At 43.2% G+C, this 14,893-nt stretch overlaps 2 protein-coding genes across 11 annotated transcripts; one reads left to right on the forward strand and one right to left on the reverse strand.

Moving 5' to 3' along the window:
• The first annotated feature begins 97 nt into the window (after positions 1–97).
• ALKBH2 (alkB homolog 2, alpha-ketoglutarate dependent dioxygenase) lies at positions 98–11,395 on the forward strand. 9 transcript variants are annotated; one of them, XR_006170559.1, is made up of 6 exons: positions 98–426; positions 661–859; positions 986–1,423; positions 2,062–2,160; positions 2,313–10,326; positions 10,866–11,395. XR_006170559.1 is itself a non-coding variant. In XM_042828776.1 (3 exons), the coding sequence occupies exons 1-3, from the start codon at positions 210–212 to the stop codon at positions 1,299–1,301; spliced, it is 732 nt and encodes a 243-aa protein (XP_042684710.1). In that variant the 5' UTR covers positions 98–209; the 3' UTR covers positions 1,302–1,765. The 9 variants fall into 9 exon arrangements, 1 of the variants encoding a protein (XP_042684710.1); XR_006170561.1 differs by having other exon boundaries at positions 10,877–11,395; XR_006170560.1 differs by having other exon boundaries at positions 2,313–6,882; positions 7,957–11,395.
• USP30 (ubiquitin specific peptidase 30) lies at positions 2,441–13,308 on the reverse strand. 2 transcript variants are annotated; one of them, XM_042828775.1, is made up of 12 exons: positions 13,209–13,308; positions 12,551–12,733; positions 11,905–12,008; positions 10,970–11,068; positions 10,195–10,237; positions 9,841–9,935; positions 9,044–9,103; positions 8,446–8,532; positions 7,804–7,884; positions 6,577–6,796; positions 6,297–6,405; positions 2,441–5,330 (listed from the first exon to the last, which is right to left on the reverse strand). In XM_042828775.1, the coding sequence occupies exons 1-12, from the start codon at positions 13,306–13,308 to the stop codon at positions 5,066–5,068; spliced, it is 1,446 nt and encodes a 481-aa protein (XP_042684709.1). In that variant the 3' UTR covers positions 2,441–5,065. The 2 variants fall into 2 exon arrangements, with proteins under 2 accessions (XP_042684709.1, XP_042684708.1); XM_042828774.1 differs by lacking the exon at positions 13,209–13,308 and having other exon boundaries at positions 12,528–13,145.
• Between the last annotated feature and the right edge of the window lie 1,585 nt (positions 13,309–14,893).

Here is a 14,893-nt window from a genome sequence, read left to right on the forward strand (position 1 = left end):
GCGGGGCCACGATTTGGCGCCAAAAGCTCGCGCAGGCGCCGGGGGCGGGGCCTGGTGGTGACAGGGGGCGGGGCTTAGGGAAGCGCGTGCGCACTGCTTCCGTTACGGAGGGGTTGAGAGATTCCCGCCTCCAGTCGCTCCCTCAGTGGGGGCCGCTCCTCAGCGCCCGCCCCGTACGGGTGCTGTCCCACGTATTACCCGTTTTGCGCATGGACGGATTCGTGGTTAAACGTTCTGCTGAGGAACCTGGGGGTGATGGCAAGAGGCCCCGGTTAGAGGAGGCGGCGGGCGGCCTGCCCCATCCCTCACAGCCTAGTCAGCAGATCCGTGCCCAAGGCCTGAGCCTCGAGTATCGCCTCCTCTTCGGCCGGGCCGAGGCTGACGAGGTCTTCCAGCAGCTGGAAAAAGAGGTGGAGTACTTCGAAGGTAAAGCAGCCGAGGGGGAGGGTCTATCTTTGGAATCAGTGTGATTAGGTTGGAGGGGACCCCAAAGCCCCCCCAGCCCTGCCGTGTGCTGGCTGCCCCCAGCTCAGGCTGCCCACCCATCGCCTAGGGTGCGTCCAGGGATGGGGCACCACAGCTCTGGGCAGCACTGCCACGGTCCCACTGCCCTCTGAATGAAGAATACTAAGTTAATTTTGATCCATCTTGTTTAAACAGGTGAACAGACAAAGTTGCGTGTGTTTGGCAAATGGCATAACATCCCCAGGAAGCAGGTAACCTATGGAGACCCCGAGTTAACGTACACTTACTCAGGTGTCACCTTTTCTCCTAAGCCGTGGATCCCAGTTCTCAACCGCATCAGAGATCGCCTTGTTTTGGAAACGGGACACACTTTTAATTTTGTTGTTATTAACAGGTATGTCTGATTTCCAGTCACACAAAGCAGCTCATTCCTATTGCTTGGTGTACTGACAGATCACCAAGGAGTAGTTTGATATTCATTTTGCTGGACTGACAGGTGAACTAATTATTCTGTTTACAGGTATAAAGACGGTGAGGACCACATAGGTGAACATCGAGATGATGAGAAGGAGCTGATTCCACGTAGCCCTATTGCATCAGTGTCCTTTGGAGCCTGCAGAGACTTCGTTTTCAGGCACTGTGATTCCAGAGGGAAGAATGCAACACGGCACATTAAGCCCATCAGACTGCAGCTAGCCCATGGCAGCCTGCTGATGATAAAGTACCCCACTAACGTGTACTGGTACCACAGCCTGCCCATCCGCAAGAGAGTGCTTGCTCCAAGAATCAACCTGACATTTCGGAAAATGATGGTTGTTGACAAAAAAGCGAGATAGCAATGAAGCACATGGACCACAGACCCTGAATACTGAAGTTTTCCTCCTCGATATAGCTGTCAATTCCTCAGTCAAGCTGTGTTTGATGATCCAAGGCATTAAACTAGAAGATAGTGTGCTTGGTAACTTGCTAATAAATTCTGCAGCTACTGATCTTAAATGCCAGGAATGCTTTCAGTAAACAGTTGTTGATACACCACTTATTATCAAGTAATACTCTTGTTTCGGTCAGGATGAAATTTGTTCTCACCTAATCTTAATTAGAGCCACTTCTTTAGAAAGTCCAAAATATTCTTCATCCTTGAAATAGTGAGATAGTTTATAAATACCATAAAGTGTGAGGTGTAATCATTTAGAGTGAGCCTGTAAGCTGGTGGTATTCAGTGGGTGACACTTTCTTGGATGGTCTATCAGTGAGCTACAGCTTGCTTGGTTTTATTTAAATAAAACACAAATGAGACTGACATGAGAAGATGATTGCTAAGATATTAATGCAGTGACTGCAGTATGTTGTATGGTCACTATGATTTGTCTGCATCTATTTTCTCTGCTGCTTTACCTCCTCTGCTTGCGTGGGTTCTTGTGGGCAGCAGTGTGGTGGGACAGAAAGACATGAGAGGCACCTCTTCTTCACTCAGTCCTCTGTGCAGAAACCAGGGAGCATAAGGTGACTTTCAGGGGAATATGTTTTATATGGGCAACACAGTGTGAAAAGCTATCACTTCTGAGAGTACCTGTTTTTCTAAACAATTATCCCTAGGGAATCCATTCTGAAAGCCATTCCCATCCGTGCTCCATCCTACTGAAATGAGGAAAGAGCGTCCAAAGTGTCCACCAGGTCTTAAGGAATCAAGCAATGGTAAGTGCTGAGCAAAAATGTGAGTTGATCCCTGTGTAACCATGCTTAGGAGCATGTGAATGAGTAGCCTGCAGTCTCTTGGGGCTGTGGAATTAACAGCAGTTTAGAAAAGCTGGAATTGGAAATTCTTATCCTCTATATTTCTTGTGAAGAGCAGGGCTCTGCTGGGAACCTGGATCCCAGGAATGCACCTAGAGAAGGAGAAGTGCTGCTTCTATCAGATGTACTGTGTAAATATCTGATAGATTGGCCTTGAAGAAATCAGCAAATATGGACAGTTACTTTTTTTATTAAGTTCTTTTATTGCTACTGTACAGTTACAAAAAATACCCTGAAGTGAAAACGCAACTTCAAACAGCAGTGCGGTGCTGTGACTCTCACACTTTTTTAAAATAATACACAAAATAAAACAATTATCCAAACACAGAGATGTCACCCTAGAGGCCTTATCTGATGTTTGTAAGCTCCTGCATTTAATAACAACTTTTCCATCACGAAAGCTTCTAACAAGTAACAATATTGGATGAAACCCAGTGACTTCAAAAGGTGAAGATGGCAAACATCTGCAGAAGCCTTTGAGCTTGCAGTAGGCTGAGTGTCCAGGACAGGACTGGGCCTGAGGTTCTGTCACTTGCTTCCTTCCTCACACTGAGGGCTAAACCAAGGCTGCCTGCTCCTTCCCAGCAGCAAAACCTACAACAAATGCTGACTGTTCAGCCCTCGTTTCTGCAGCCTTTGAGGAAGGTTGCAGAGTGAACCTGCAGCTGAATGGAAGTGAGCAGGTTATCAGTGTCACGCAGTCATGCTTCCATTCTGATCAAACTGACCCGACAGCAAGCAGTTCTATGCAAAGTACTGAATGTGCAAGCTTGCAACGCTTTGGGGCTGACAAGTTTGAGACTGTTAGCCTGTGGTGTGCATATGTTCTGACACAGCTCCAGCATTACTGCTTCCTGAACAAAATTACCTGAAGAAGAACTTCACAAAACCTCTATAAACAGCCCCTACTGAGAACAGGCTTTGCAGAATATACACTCTGGCTGGTGGAAGTGTTTGGAAGCTTTCAGGTCAAACTGTAGCCCTGCTGGAACAACACGCTTTACAGAGCTTCTCCTGCACTCCCATGCTGCTCAGAACAGGGGGTTTTCCTCTCCTCTCACATTCTGCAAGTCTGTTAGATTTTATCTCAATGGCCAGGACATTTTTGGCATTTTGCAACCCTTTTTTTTTTCCCCTCTTGTTGTTTTTCCTTAACTTAACATATAAAAGTTAAAACCATGCTACCAGTAGCCTAACTTAGGGAGGCTTCTCACTAACTGGTATCTCTGTAGATTTATAAAGAGTGTTTTATGTATTATTACTTTGGAACAACGTGAGTGTAGTAAACAGATTCTTATGTACATCTATTATTATTTCAGCTGGTTCTGAGACTTCATTAAGGAACTCTGAATGCCTGAGAGCTTCAGGCAGTGATATGAATATATGAGGTACAAAGTTACCTAAAAAAAAAACTATGAAGACAGTAATGATTTGAAAACTTAGTTGCTGTTTTACACTGAAAAATCTAGTCTGAGGAATGGGTCTTTTTCCTCCACGTTAGAATTATAGAAAAGAGCTAAAAACAGTCTACATATTTTATTCCTGATAACTTAAAAGCAGTCAAAAGTAATTTTTCCTTCTCCATCCATGCTTTGAGATACTATTATTTTTAACACATTAGACAACCTAGAGCAGCAAAGTACAATTTATATGGAAATCTGCATATCTAATGCAGAGACACCAGAATTTGCAGACTGCCTTACCAGACAAGTTGCCCATTGGTCCAGATTCAGTTCTGTATGCTCAAATTTTACAAGGATGCTTGGGTTGCTGTTTATCTCAGCTCACAGTCACAACCAGTATAAGCTCTAATGCTCAGCTGCAAGCCTGACAACATACATCCAAAAGGCTGATGACAAATGACAGTTTTTAGCATTAAAATAGGAAGGGCACATCTAGAACACCAATTACAATAGCCTTAAAGTTAATGGTATTAAAAGCTGTAGTCCTTACTACCAGCATTAGTATTCAACAGTTTGAGTGACCAAGAAAATTACAATATTGACAGCAAGCAAACTCTTCTGTCTTTCCATGTCACCTGTAGTGCAAAGATACAGAGCAATAAGTCAGGTATCAGCTCTTAATTGGTAAAAGAATTTGATCTTTTCTCCTCGAAAAAGGAAACTGCTGCCTGAATCAGTAATTCCATGACATATAGAGAACTGAACTATTAGGAAGAGGGAAGGAAATTTTTTGGTCGTGCATGTTCTGTAAGGAGGCCTTGTTTTATTCACTGGCTGGGATATCAGGAGAAATCTGCTGTCATTCTTTTCATCCCATCATCTTGAGACACCTCTCAGAACACAGCTGGCACGCAGTGGACTCAGACAATGGTAATCTGTTCAAATAGGCTCAAGGCACTTTGTTTCTTAAATCATTGCCTTTGATAACAGTAGCTTCCCAACAACTGCTCCTGGGGCTCCCTTGTTCACAAACGTCTGCACTGAAGTGTACAGGATTCCACATCTCCCCTTGAAAACATACATGTGTTCAGAATATGGATATCAGCCTTGGAAAGTCTGTTTTGAGATGTCTGTCTCGGAGCTGTGATGCTGACAGAATTGCTACTGAACAGAATAAATGCTCTTCTAATACAAATACACTTTGGACTGCGCGACGTTAGCAGACCAACTTTGGGTAGCTTAATTTTGGTACAAAACTACTCCCAGCAAGAGCCAGCTGCTGCCATGGAGGGAGGGGAAAGTTAAAGGGCCTGTGGTGGATTATTTGCATAACAGACAGGAGGTGCAACGTGGATCTCAGCAGAGGAATTTGGTCAGTTTTTGTCCTCCTCCATCTCTCTTAATCACTCTTCAGGCCTCAACTCCAAACTCTGGTGCTGTACCCTTGAGTGAACACGCTCATAGAACAGCAGGTAAGCACTAGAGGCAAGGACCTCCTGCAAACTAGCTTTGCGAACCGTATCGTCTGAAATCCATAGCCACTGATTGCTGACAGAGAGCGGGCTCTTGGGAGAAGGCGGAGAGCGGCGGTAGGTCACAAAGTGTCCAGAGTGCATGTCTCCATGGTGCACAACCACCGCCATCAGCCGGTACAGGTACACAGGGGGACTGAGAGAGAGGAGAGAAAAGGTCAGCAGACCTCGTGTGTCTCACATGGACCTAAGGAAGCTCCGCTTGCTTTGTCTTTGCTTGCAATTTCTTTCCAGAGCAAGTAATTGTGTCTAAGAGACGTGCTGCAGTTACTGTGTGCAGTTGCTGTGCAGTTACTTTTCGTTATTCTAAGTCTTTTTGTTATTTTAAGTGCACTGCAGTGCTGCCTGACTACTGAAGAAAGCAAACCATTCATTTTAAAGGTTTAATGCACCAGACAGCTATTACATCTTTCTTAAAAAGAGGTCAAATTATGGTGGGTAATCCATAGATAAAAACAGGTATACTTTAAGGACTTGCTCTACAACTGTCTTCATAACAAATGTTTGGCACAGAGCGTTTGCTCGCCTCTCATTTCCCAAAGTATTGTGGGAAATGTGCTCCCCATGGGATAATAACCAACAGTTCTGTAACAGAACGTTGGTCACAGGACTGAAAAGGGAACTTTCTCAAAAAACAAGTCATCATCATAAGCATCAAGACTGGATTTATTAAGTAGAATCATGGCAGCTGCAATTGAGATTGTTAAGTAGAACTCTTACAGATTTTTTTTCCCAATATTGTAAGAATTTCTTGCAGGAGTTTAAAGAAACCTAACAACTCTCACAGGAACAGTTAAAAGTCAAAGAAGGGGTAGTAGGAAAAACAGTATGAATGAGAATATGGCAATCCAGAAGGATGACTGCTGCACGCTGAACCAAAGAAAAGAGATTCCGAGTTCTCCCTGTAATAAGCTCAACTCCCTTTCTTAGAAGGAGAGAAATGGAGCCAAAGACAATCAGCAAGGAAAACAGAAAACAATGTTCTACACAGGAACTAGGATAGATGTTAAGTTCTACAACTACACAGCCTTTTGATAAAGACAATAAAGGAAAACACAACTCAAATGGATGGAAATACAAACAGGGTGCACATCTCACTTACCTGCACTCAGGGAATGCAGCGAGTGGAAAAGTTCCCGAGGACATGAAGAGTGGAGAGGAGCAGGCACCATTCATAAGGAGAGATTTGGTACCACATGTCTGCTCTGCATCTGCAAAACAAAACAGGCTGGTCATTTAACTTCAGTGCTGCCACAAGTATTGCTAACTGCTTCTGTTTCTACAGTGTCCGTCATCACAGAATGTGAAGGCAGTTTATTTTAATTCATTACACATCACAGTCCCTTGATATCTAAAGGCAAGAGGTAAACACAGGTAAATACCTGAAGGTTTTACTGCTATCCCATCCCTTGTTCCAGGCTTTGTCTCTTCAGAGCTTTTCTGATTCAGATCATTCTGAGTTGATTTATGAACAGGAATGTGATATTTGTAGATGTCCATGATTAGGAACTCATTGAACTGTACATGTTCATGACGTTTCAGAGGAGTCCCTTGGTTTGACCAGCTCAGTCTTTGCAGATGGATACACAAACACTGAGGGAGCTTCAAAGTTCCATACAAAAGAGAAGTCAAAATACATTTTAAGTGAAGAGAAACAGCTGCTAAAAGCATTCTAATGGACCTAAGTGGTAAGTCCAGTAGATAAGGAATTAAGTCACTGAACTGTTGTTCCTTTATGTGCTATTTCTGTATCTAAGCTTACTGCAATACTATTTCTGAGTCACAACTGTTGAGATTTCTAATAGTGCCATATTGCTTGCTAGGCAGTAGGACAGAGCATGTTAATTACTGACTGCAAATGGGGGAAGGAAAAAAAGAAAAATCACACACATTCCTAAAAAGCCCATCTCATTTTGCTTGATGATCTGCAAGGTAGAAATGAGTACTGGAATTTGTGTCAGTATGTTGCTGCCAGACATTTGCTAATATTCCATAAATAATGGCATCACACAGTAAGAGTACCCAGGAAAAAAGGTCAAGGAGTTATAAATATCTGTCAGACAAAGTCATGCCGAGGCTGGCCTTTGTCAGTAAGGAAATTTTATTAGGAATGGCCCTGCTGTCCTCTGCATTATCTGATCACAGAACAAGAAACTTGTAAGCACCTCCACTGTAAACATTTCCAGTTCTTTAGCACTGCGTTCTCTCGTTTAAACCTTCTGTAGTTAGAATATGTTATGTTATATATGTTAGAATATGTATGAACTTTGAAATGCACAAATTATCCTACAAATAGGCTGTATATATCAACTGCTTTACTGACCAAGGGAATAAAAAAGCAACACAAGGCAAACAAACTGCACCTAAGCCAAACTCAAGTGTTTTGCTGAATAGCAGTGGAGTACTCACGTTCTTTAAGCTAAAGAGTTCAGAGCTTTGTTAACTGAGATTTCAATGTCTACAAATACTTGACAAAAGCCTTTTTTTTCTATTTCAGAAAACATTAGAGAAGTGCAATAAGTAGTAGAAGTAGACATTAAGCAAACGGGTCAAAGAGATTACTATTTAATAGGATTTAAAAGTGGATTTGGGGGGTTAGCTCGCCTTACCTTCCCTAGCTTTAATTGCTTAACAAATGTTGTTTTCTGGTTTTCTATGCTCTGTCCATTCAGAGTCCCTTCCGCCTGAATCTGAAATCAAAGGGAAAACAGAGTTGTTTGGTCACTTGTTATATCAAATTACAAACAATAATCCTGCTGCAGGTTTGCATGCTGCATGCCAAGCTATCCTTGGGATGTGAATTTCTTCTACAATTTTCCTCTCTCAAGAGCTGTTGGCCCATTCCAATGGATCCATGTTTTAACAACAGAACTGAGCAGAAACAGCTCTTAGAGAACAAACCTAGTTTACATGTAGCCATTTCTGCTAGGTATCAAACAATCCGTTTTGGCTCTCTGTCATCAAAGTACAGGCAAATATAAAGTAATGTTTCAAAAGGGGACTAATTCTTTTTTTGTTCTTCCAAATATGATCTAAATACCAAATAAAGCAGTTGTAAATTTTATTATGTTAACAATAAATAAAGCTTCAAAATACTGTGGGGTAATAACTCTATTTTAAGAATAATAAATCCCAGGCAAGCTAGAGAGGCTTTCCTGAAGTCATGAAGAAAGGAGTAGAAAACTGAAGCCATAATTCTGTCAGCAGGCTTGAAACTGAGCTCAAAGGTTATATAAATTACAATGACATACTTTAGTGCAGTTGTCACACACAACATCCTTCACAGATTCAGAGGAGATGAAGTGATGGAGGCAGTGATCCAGTGTCATAGGATGACCCTTAGAACAACAGCAAAAACTATTAATTACAGACATAAGGTAACGGCTACAATACAAAGGTCTGCACATTTTGCCCCCAAATCTACAATGTTTTATCATTTAAAGATTTTCACAAAGCCAGTGAGACACAGAAACTATTTCCAGTTGTAATGTAACCAGAGACAGAGCACTTGAAGGTCATCTTCTAAGTCTGCCTGTAATACACAGCCCTCAGGACACAATCTGCTCTGTTCAATTTAACCAAAAGGACCAAATAATCCACCAGGAGAAAAAGAAAATTCAGTGCCTGCAGTCACACCCATCAGGCTAATTGCTCATTTCCCTCATTGCCTTAGTAGTAAGGCCCTGTGCTAACACAGCAGGATTGCTTATAAAGGCAACTCCAGTTACTCATTTAGTAACACCTCATTTAGGTGCTACTGAGGCCGTAAAAGGATAACAGTGAAGATAAAGCCCTGATGGCAAGGCAGTAGAGTGCTGGCTGGGTCACCCATCGAAGGCAGATACATACCCACACAGCTGCTGGAATACTCAGGGAGAGACTGTCAAATGTATCGTACCTCACAGGACTCTGCAAGAAAATATTTCAAATGCAGTGAGCAACCAAATCCACCATGGTCTAAAAAACCAAATAGGTCAACCATTACCTCCCAGCAGCCTCATGCAGAACAAGCATATCCGTGCATGTCTGTTACATCACTTGTTTTCCCCACAGCTGTAGTGCTAGGAAACACCTGATGCAAATGCTGATACAGGTACTGCTCTGCCTGTTTCTGCTGAAGCTGCCCCTGCTCGCTTCTAAACTTGTTTGCAAGTTTTTGAAAAGTGTTCTTAGAGTTGGGTGTATGAATTCCATCTTTTTTCTGTATTTTTGCTTCATTCAGCTTATCTTCATCTCCTCACTCTGGATGACTGCAACCTTATTTGCCTTTGCATGTGCAATCACAATACTGCATGCTGAATGAATAGCCAGTCCTAAAATGCAAGTGGATTTTCAGCATATGATACCTGTGATATTGGATACTAAATGTAATTAAACAACTATTCTACCTGATAAGATAGCTGTCATCCCCAGGAAGTGAATCACACTTCATTTTCTTTGGGATGCTTAGCAATATTTTCTTGTTCAGTACAAAATGCCACAACAAGTAGCTGAAAAAAATAATGGCTGAAGCTCTTATTCCTGCAAACTATTGAGCTTAAACCAATTATGTTGGAAACAAGGGATGGTGGTTTCACCTCAGAATGCACTCTGAATATCAGGGATCACTCTTCATGTGTACCTAAACACAGCACACTTTTGTATACCTGGTGTTCACAGTGTTTGCAAACCATGTTGCTGGTCAGCCTTCCATGAAAAGGATGCTGAGACTTCCAGTGATTTGACATAGGAGGAAGAGATCCTGAAACACAAAGATGAAATTGTCCTTTTATTTTCAAAACATCCACGTTCATCACTGTAATTCCAACTGTTTGCCCTATTGTAACAAAAGCTGTAAAACACGGTCTGCCCCACTAACAAATAAGGAATGGTATTTTACAAATGAGGAGATGCATGTCACTCCAATAAAGACAAAGATCAGTTGGTCTTATCCCCTTAATAAACCCAATGATCACACTATGACTCAATATTCATGTTTCAGGATGGAAGAAAAAACATACCTCTGGTTCGGCAGCTAATTTGCTTTTGGGTTATTTCTGGCTGCTGCAGAGGAAGATAAAAGATGTCATCAGCCCCACCTTAGAGAAGCTTACATATTAAATATATATTTCATTCCTGATTTCAGAACAAAGGTATGAGTTTAAGTGTCTTTGTGATTGAAGAAAGCCAAAAACCTGGTGCAGAACAAAGTTCTAAGTGACAAATAGAGCAGTTCTAATACAATGAACAGTTAACCTGTCGAATTCTGTGCCTGATAGCACTGAAATAAAAGCTCAACAAGTTTTCAGACTGTTTGTATGTATTTTAGGCAAAAAGATACAAATCTTCCATCAGCATTAAGCTGATCATTAATGCTGAAGGATGAGCTAAAACTTCACCTCCAAATGCACTGTGCTATAAGCACCCATTCTGCAGTTGCCCTTTGTTGCATCAGTCTAACAGATAAGAGTAAATGATTGCACCAACTGCTGCTCTGTGTTAGTTTTGCTAGTTTTTCAGTCCCTGTGTTCAATGGATTTAGGAATGCAAAAGCTCTCATGCAAGCAGAGTCACAGACTGAGGTACATTTGCCTTCAAACAATTTTTTTTTCTTTTCATTACCTGGGCTACTGATTCATTTCTCTCAGAGCAATAAAGAGCAGCTTTGTAAACCCTATGCTAATATCTTCAGTTTCTTAACAGGCATTTCATACTCGACACGCTTAGGAATCTGGGCAGACTACCAAGTACATATGGAAACTTCTGAAAACAAAACAACATTGGTCAAGTCGTCACCTCCAATGAATGCACATCAAACAAATGTGTGACACGTGGCTGACGATCCCGTTCATCTTCCAATGAAGAGGTAAGGACATGAAATAGTTCATGAGCATCCTATTAAACAGAGGCATAAGGGTTACAGGAAGCAAAACAAAAAAGAAACCCATCCAAACATACACCAGGAGTGCTGAGAGTCCACTGCACTATGAAATTAAAGGGGAAAATCACTGCTTAGAGCTTATCTTACGTATTAATAGTCATCAATTGTGCATCCAATTCAAGTTTAGTAAGAAGTGTTCTCTATAAAACTGAATTTCATATATTTCATTATTAAAAACATTCTGGGCTGGATAAATTTAAGAGACACCAAAATCATTGAAGAAAAAAAATGAATGCACAAATGCCTGCTTTCCTGAGTTTCAATAAAACCCATCACTGAAATCTGTGCTATTTGGTCTGGCTCTGAAACATAAAAGAAGAATGCCACCATATTTTATGAATGAGAAAATTGATTGAGTTTATCGACCAGCTGCACTTACTTAGGGGCTAGAAATACTGAAAATAAGTCTTAGAAATCCCCTATGAGACTGAATTTGGAAATAGTAACCAAGTTGAGTCCATCCCTGCAAGCAGAAGCCCTTCAGATACAGGGCAGTGAGGGCTGCATCCCTTCTGCTTTAATATGTCAAACCAAATCTGAACATACTAAGTAGGAGGTTTTGAAGCAGCCAGGCTTTCCATGACAGACATCTACGCAAACTGAAAACACCATTCATGAATCACAAATCACACAGTTGTTCTCCTTCATTTTTTTAAAGCAAACTTTTTCCTACAGCAAAGATTCAGCTCTGACACCCAGTGCTGTTAGTGCTATTGCTTCAGTTTTTGGTTATTCCAGATCTAAGCACTGAACTGTACATCAGGCAGTCTAACTTGAATTTTGTAATCACCTGCTCTTCAAATGTCGAGATCTGCCACCTGTAAATTCTTAACACTTCTAATAAGCAGCTTGCATCCAGGACATCATCTTCTGTTACCTCTTGACAGGATAAAGCTTAAAGACATTGCATTTTAACATGTTAGAAGGAGCCACAAAGCACGGTTAGAACACAGGTCTGTGTATTTTAGGATTTATGCTACTTAGGCACAATATAATTGATTACCATAAAGATGTTCTTGATTAAGACAGGTAAACAACGACAACCAAACTAGCATGTATTAATTGCCATTCTCATCTGACAGTGTCATTGACTGCATACATTCTCTTTGTCTACTATACTTGTAAAGTGGAGCGTTTCCCAACTGACACACATAGAGAGAATAAGCAATAATATAAACACTGCCTGAAAAGATCACTTTACGAGTGGATGAGGTAAAAAGAGGATCTCTAGATATCACAAAATCAATGTTAATGTCTCACTGTCCTTTGATCGCTTGAACTTACAAGCTCAAGCACAGTTTTAGTGTGAACAACATCCTGAGACACTAAACCAAAAAGAGAGGAACCCAGCACTGCCTGCACTTTCTTTGAGAAGGATTAATGTTGATGCTAAGTGCTTTCTTCCTGGCTTACCACGACGTGACTGAGTTTGGTACCTCTTAGGAGATGCAACAGAGTGAGCGACAAGTACTGCTGCTCGCTGGGTTGGTTCTGCTCTGCCTTGTACTGTGCTGTGAACTCCTCCAGCCACCTGATGAACGAGGGGCACGAAGACAGGCCTTGCAGCAGGGAGTTCATGAAGCAGGTGTTGCCGAGGTTCAGCAGGCCAGGCACCAGGCCTGCCAACAGAGATGGAAGAGCTGACACTGCGGGCTGCAAAAACCTTACTACTTTCACTGGCAAGTGAATTTGGTATGGAAATTACATGGTTTCTGTTCATTTGGTGCTGAAAACTAGAAGGTTCTCACATGGCTGTTTTGCATCCCAAAATGCAAAATAAAATAAGATCCGTGACCTGCAGCAGTAATTAAATTACCACAGAAGAGATGCGAGCATATATTCAGTAAGTCACAATTATTAATAACAGATAGAATTAATAGCTTACATAAGGAACAAAAGTCCTCTGTTCAACACAGATTGTAACCTGTGACATTTTAAAGGCAAGGACAGCGGCCCAAACCTTAACTTCAGTGACAGCCCACCATTTCCAACAGCTCCTAACGACGAATGCAGATAACGGGGTGCCCGGGGAACCCCAAACCGGGCCTCTGCCCTCAGCAACGGCCTCGCCCGCCTCCCCCCGCCGCTCCCTACCTCTCCTCCGCTTCTTCCTCTCGGCGATGGGCCCCCACAGCACGTAGATCCCCGCCGCCACGGCGGCCGCCAGCCCCCCGATCACCCCCCAGCTCCGCATCGCCCTGTACCTGCACGGGGAGACACGGGAACGGTGACGGAGGCGGCCACGCAACGGGGCTCGGGGCTACGCTCGAGCCTCGCCTGCCGGTCCCCACCCCTCCCGGCCCCGCCGCTGACCTGCCGGCCGCCCCGGCCCTCAGCGCCCGCCGCACGGCGCCGCCGGGCAGCATCGCACCCCGGAACCCGGACCTGCGGGTGGGTGGTGCGACGGACGGGCAGCGCGGGGTACCGGAAGTAGCGAGAGGGGCGCCGGAAGTGACGCCATAAGCACGCTCTGCGCCGGGCCGCCCCCTAGCAACGGTTGCTAAGGCCGCGCGTTGGGCGAGGATTGCAGAGTCCCGAGCGTGGTGCAGGTTTCTGTGCCTGACTCGAAGGCCTCGCTCTGCACACAGCGCTGTCTTTTTTTTATTTTTTATTTTTTTAACCGAGGTGCTCTAGGGGTTGTGTAGCGAAAGCAGTGTTTTCATCAACGCAGAATACGTGCAGCTTCTGGGAGCTCCTCGAGGTGGCAGCTGCCGACTGTGGGCCTGGCAGGGAGCGGCGTCCTCCTCTTTACACCTTCCCAAACTAATTATCGAGCTATGTTACAGGGTGCCTGGTGCACCTTTCAGCCCAGTCCTGGTTTGCCTGGCCTTGTTCCATATGTGCCAGAGGGAGAGGGGAGCCCAGAGAGCACAGGAACAAGAGGCTGATTGAGGTGGGGAAGTGGTGGAAGAGAAGGGCAAATGAAGCTGTCCTGACTGCTGCAGCACTCCTGTGAGATGTACAACGCTGACGTAACACACTGAATACATGAACAAAAGGCACCAGGGTGCTGAGAGGACCAAAATTCCCACCTTCCTCCTGTGGGCTTTACGATGTTTCACCTCGTGAGACAGAGCAGACTTTTCAGATTATATAAAATATTGAAGTATGGTTTCTTTAACCCATGTTTTTTGAAGAGGAATTGTGTGGATAGATGAGGTTTAGCTGCCAAAGCCTTTCATTTTTTTTTATGTTATGGGCCAGGCTGCCTTTTATTCCAAATAAACTGCTCAGCCCCTTTGTGAGAACAACCAACTGAAACAGCCATTCTTTATCCAAATCACAGCACCACCCAAATCAAAGACAACAAGGATGCACGATGAAAGAGCCACATTGTTTGTGCAAATCTGCGTGTCTGGGAAAGATGAGCAAAAAATGTCAGGGGAGGTGACAGTTACCCACATATATGCATCTTGATCCACATGGAATGACACTAAGGTACCTGAGACATCCATGAGGTCTTTTGTGATCAACTGTACAGTGTGGTGCTACACAAAGTGCACGGATGGAGACCGCAGGACACACACAGTTATTGAAATGAAGCTTAGTGTGAGCATCAGGATTTCACTCCCAGGCACAAATTAAAGAATTATTCTCACAACTTTTAAGGCAGCTGAAGCTCTAGCTACACCGCCTGTGAGATCTCTCCTATAAATACTAAAAACTGTTCACATTTTCAGTATTTAGCATCATAAACCGAATCTGTGTGATAGCTGAACAACTCTCAGTCACATATTAAGCATGCTTGGTTTGTCATAGCCAGGCCAACTCTCTGTTGG

Source organism: Centrocercus urophasianus, unplaced genomic scaffold, assembly GCF_019232065.1.
Source record: "Centrocercus urophasianus isolate 14NV4802_14NV808 unplaced genomic scaffold, USGS_Curo_1.0 seq_30, whole genome shotgun sequence".
Lineage (NCBI taxonomy): Eukaryota > Metazoa > Chordata > Aves > Galliformes > Phasianidae > Centrocercus > Centrocercus urophasianus.

Bases quoted from the DNA above. Each gene is read 5' to 3' on its own strand.
- ALKBH2 (XM_042828776.1), top strand. From the start codon at position 210: ATGGACGGATTCGTGGTTAAACGTTCTGCTGAGGAACCTGGGGGTGAT. The intron at 427-660 runs GTAAAGCAGCCG...TTGTTTAAACAG, and splicing joins AGAGGTGGAGTACTTCGAAG to GTGAACAGACAAAGTTGCGT. The intron at 860-985 runs GTATGTCTGATT...TTCTGTTTACAG, and splicing joins AATTTTGTTGTTATTAACAG to GTATAAAGACGGTGAGGACC.
- USP30 (XM_042828774.1), bottom strand. From the start codon at position 12,834: ATGAACAGAAACCATGTAATTTCCATACCAAATTCACTTGCCAGTGAA. The intron at 8,533-9,043 runs GTATGTATCTGC...TGTTGTTCTAAG, and splicing joins GTATTCCAGCAGCTGTGTGG to GGTCATCCTATGACACTGGA. The intron at 5,331-6,296 runs GTAAGTGAGATG...CCTCTCTCTCAG, and splicing joins GCTGCATTCCCTGAGTGCAG to TCCCCCTGTGTACCTGTACC.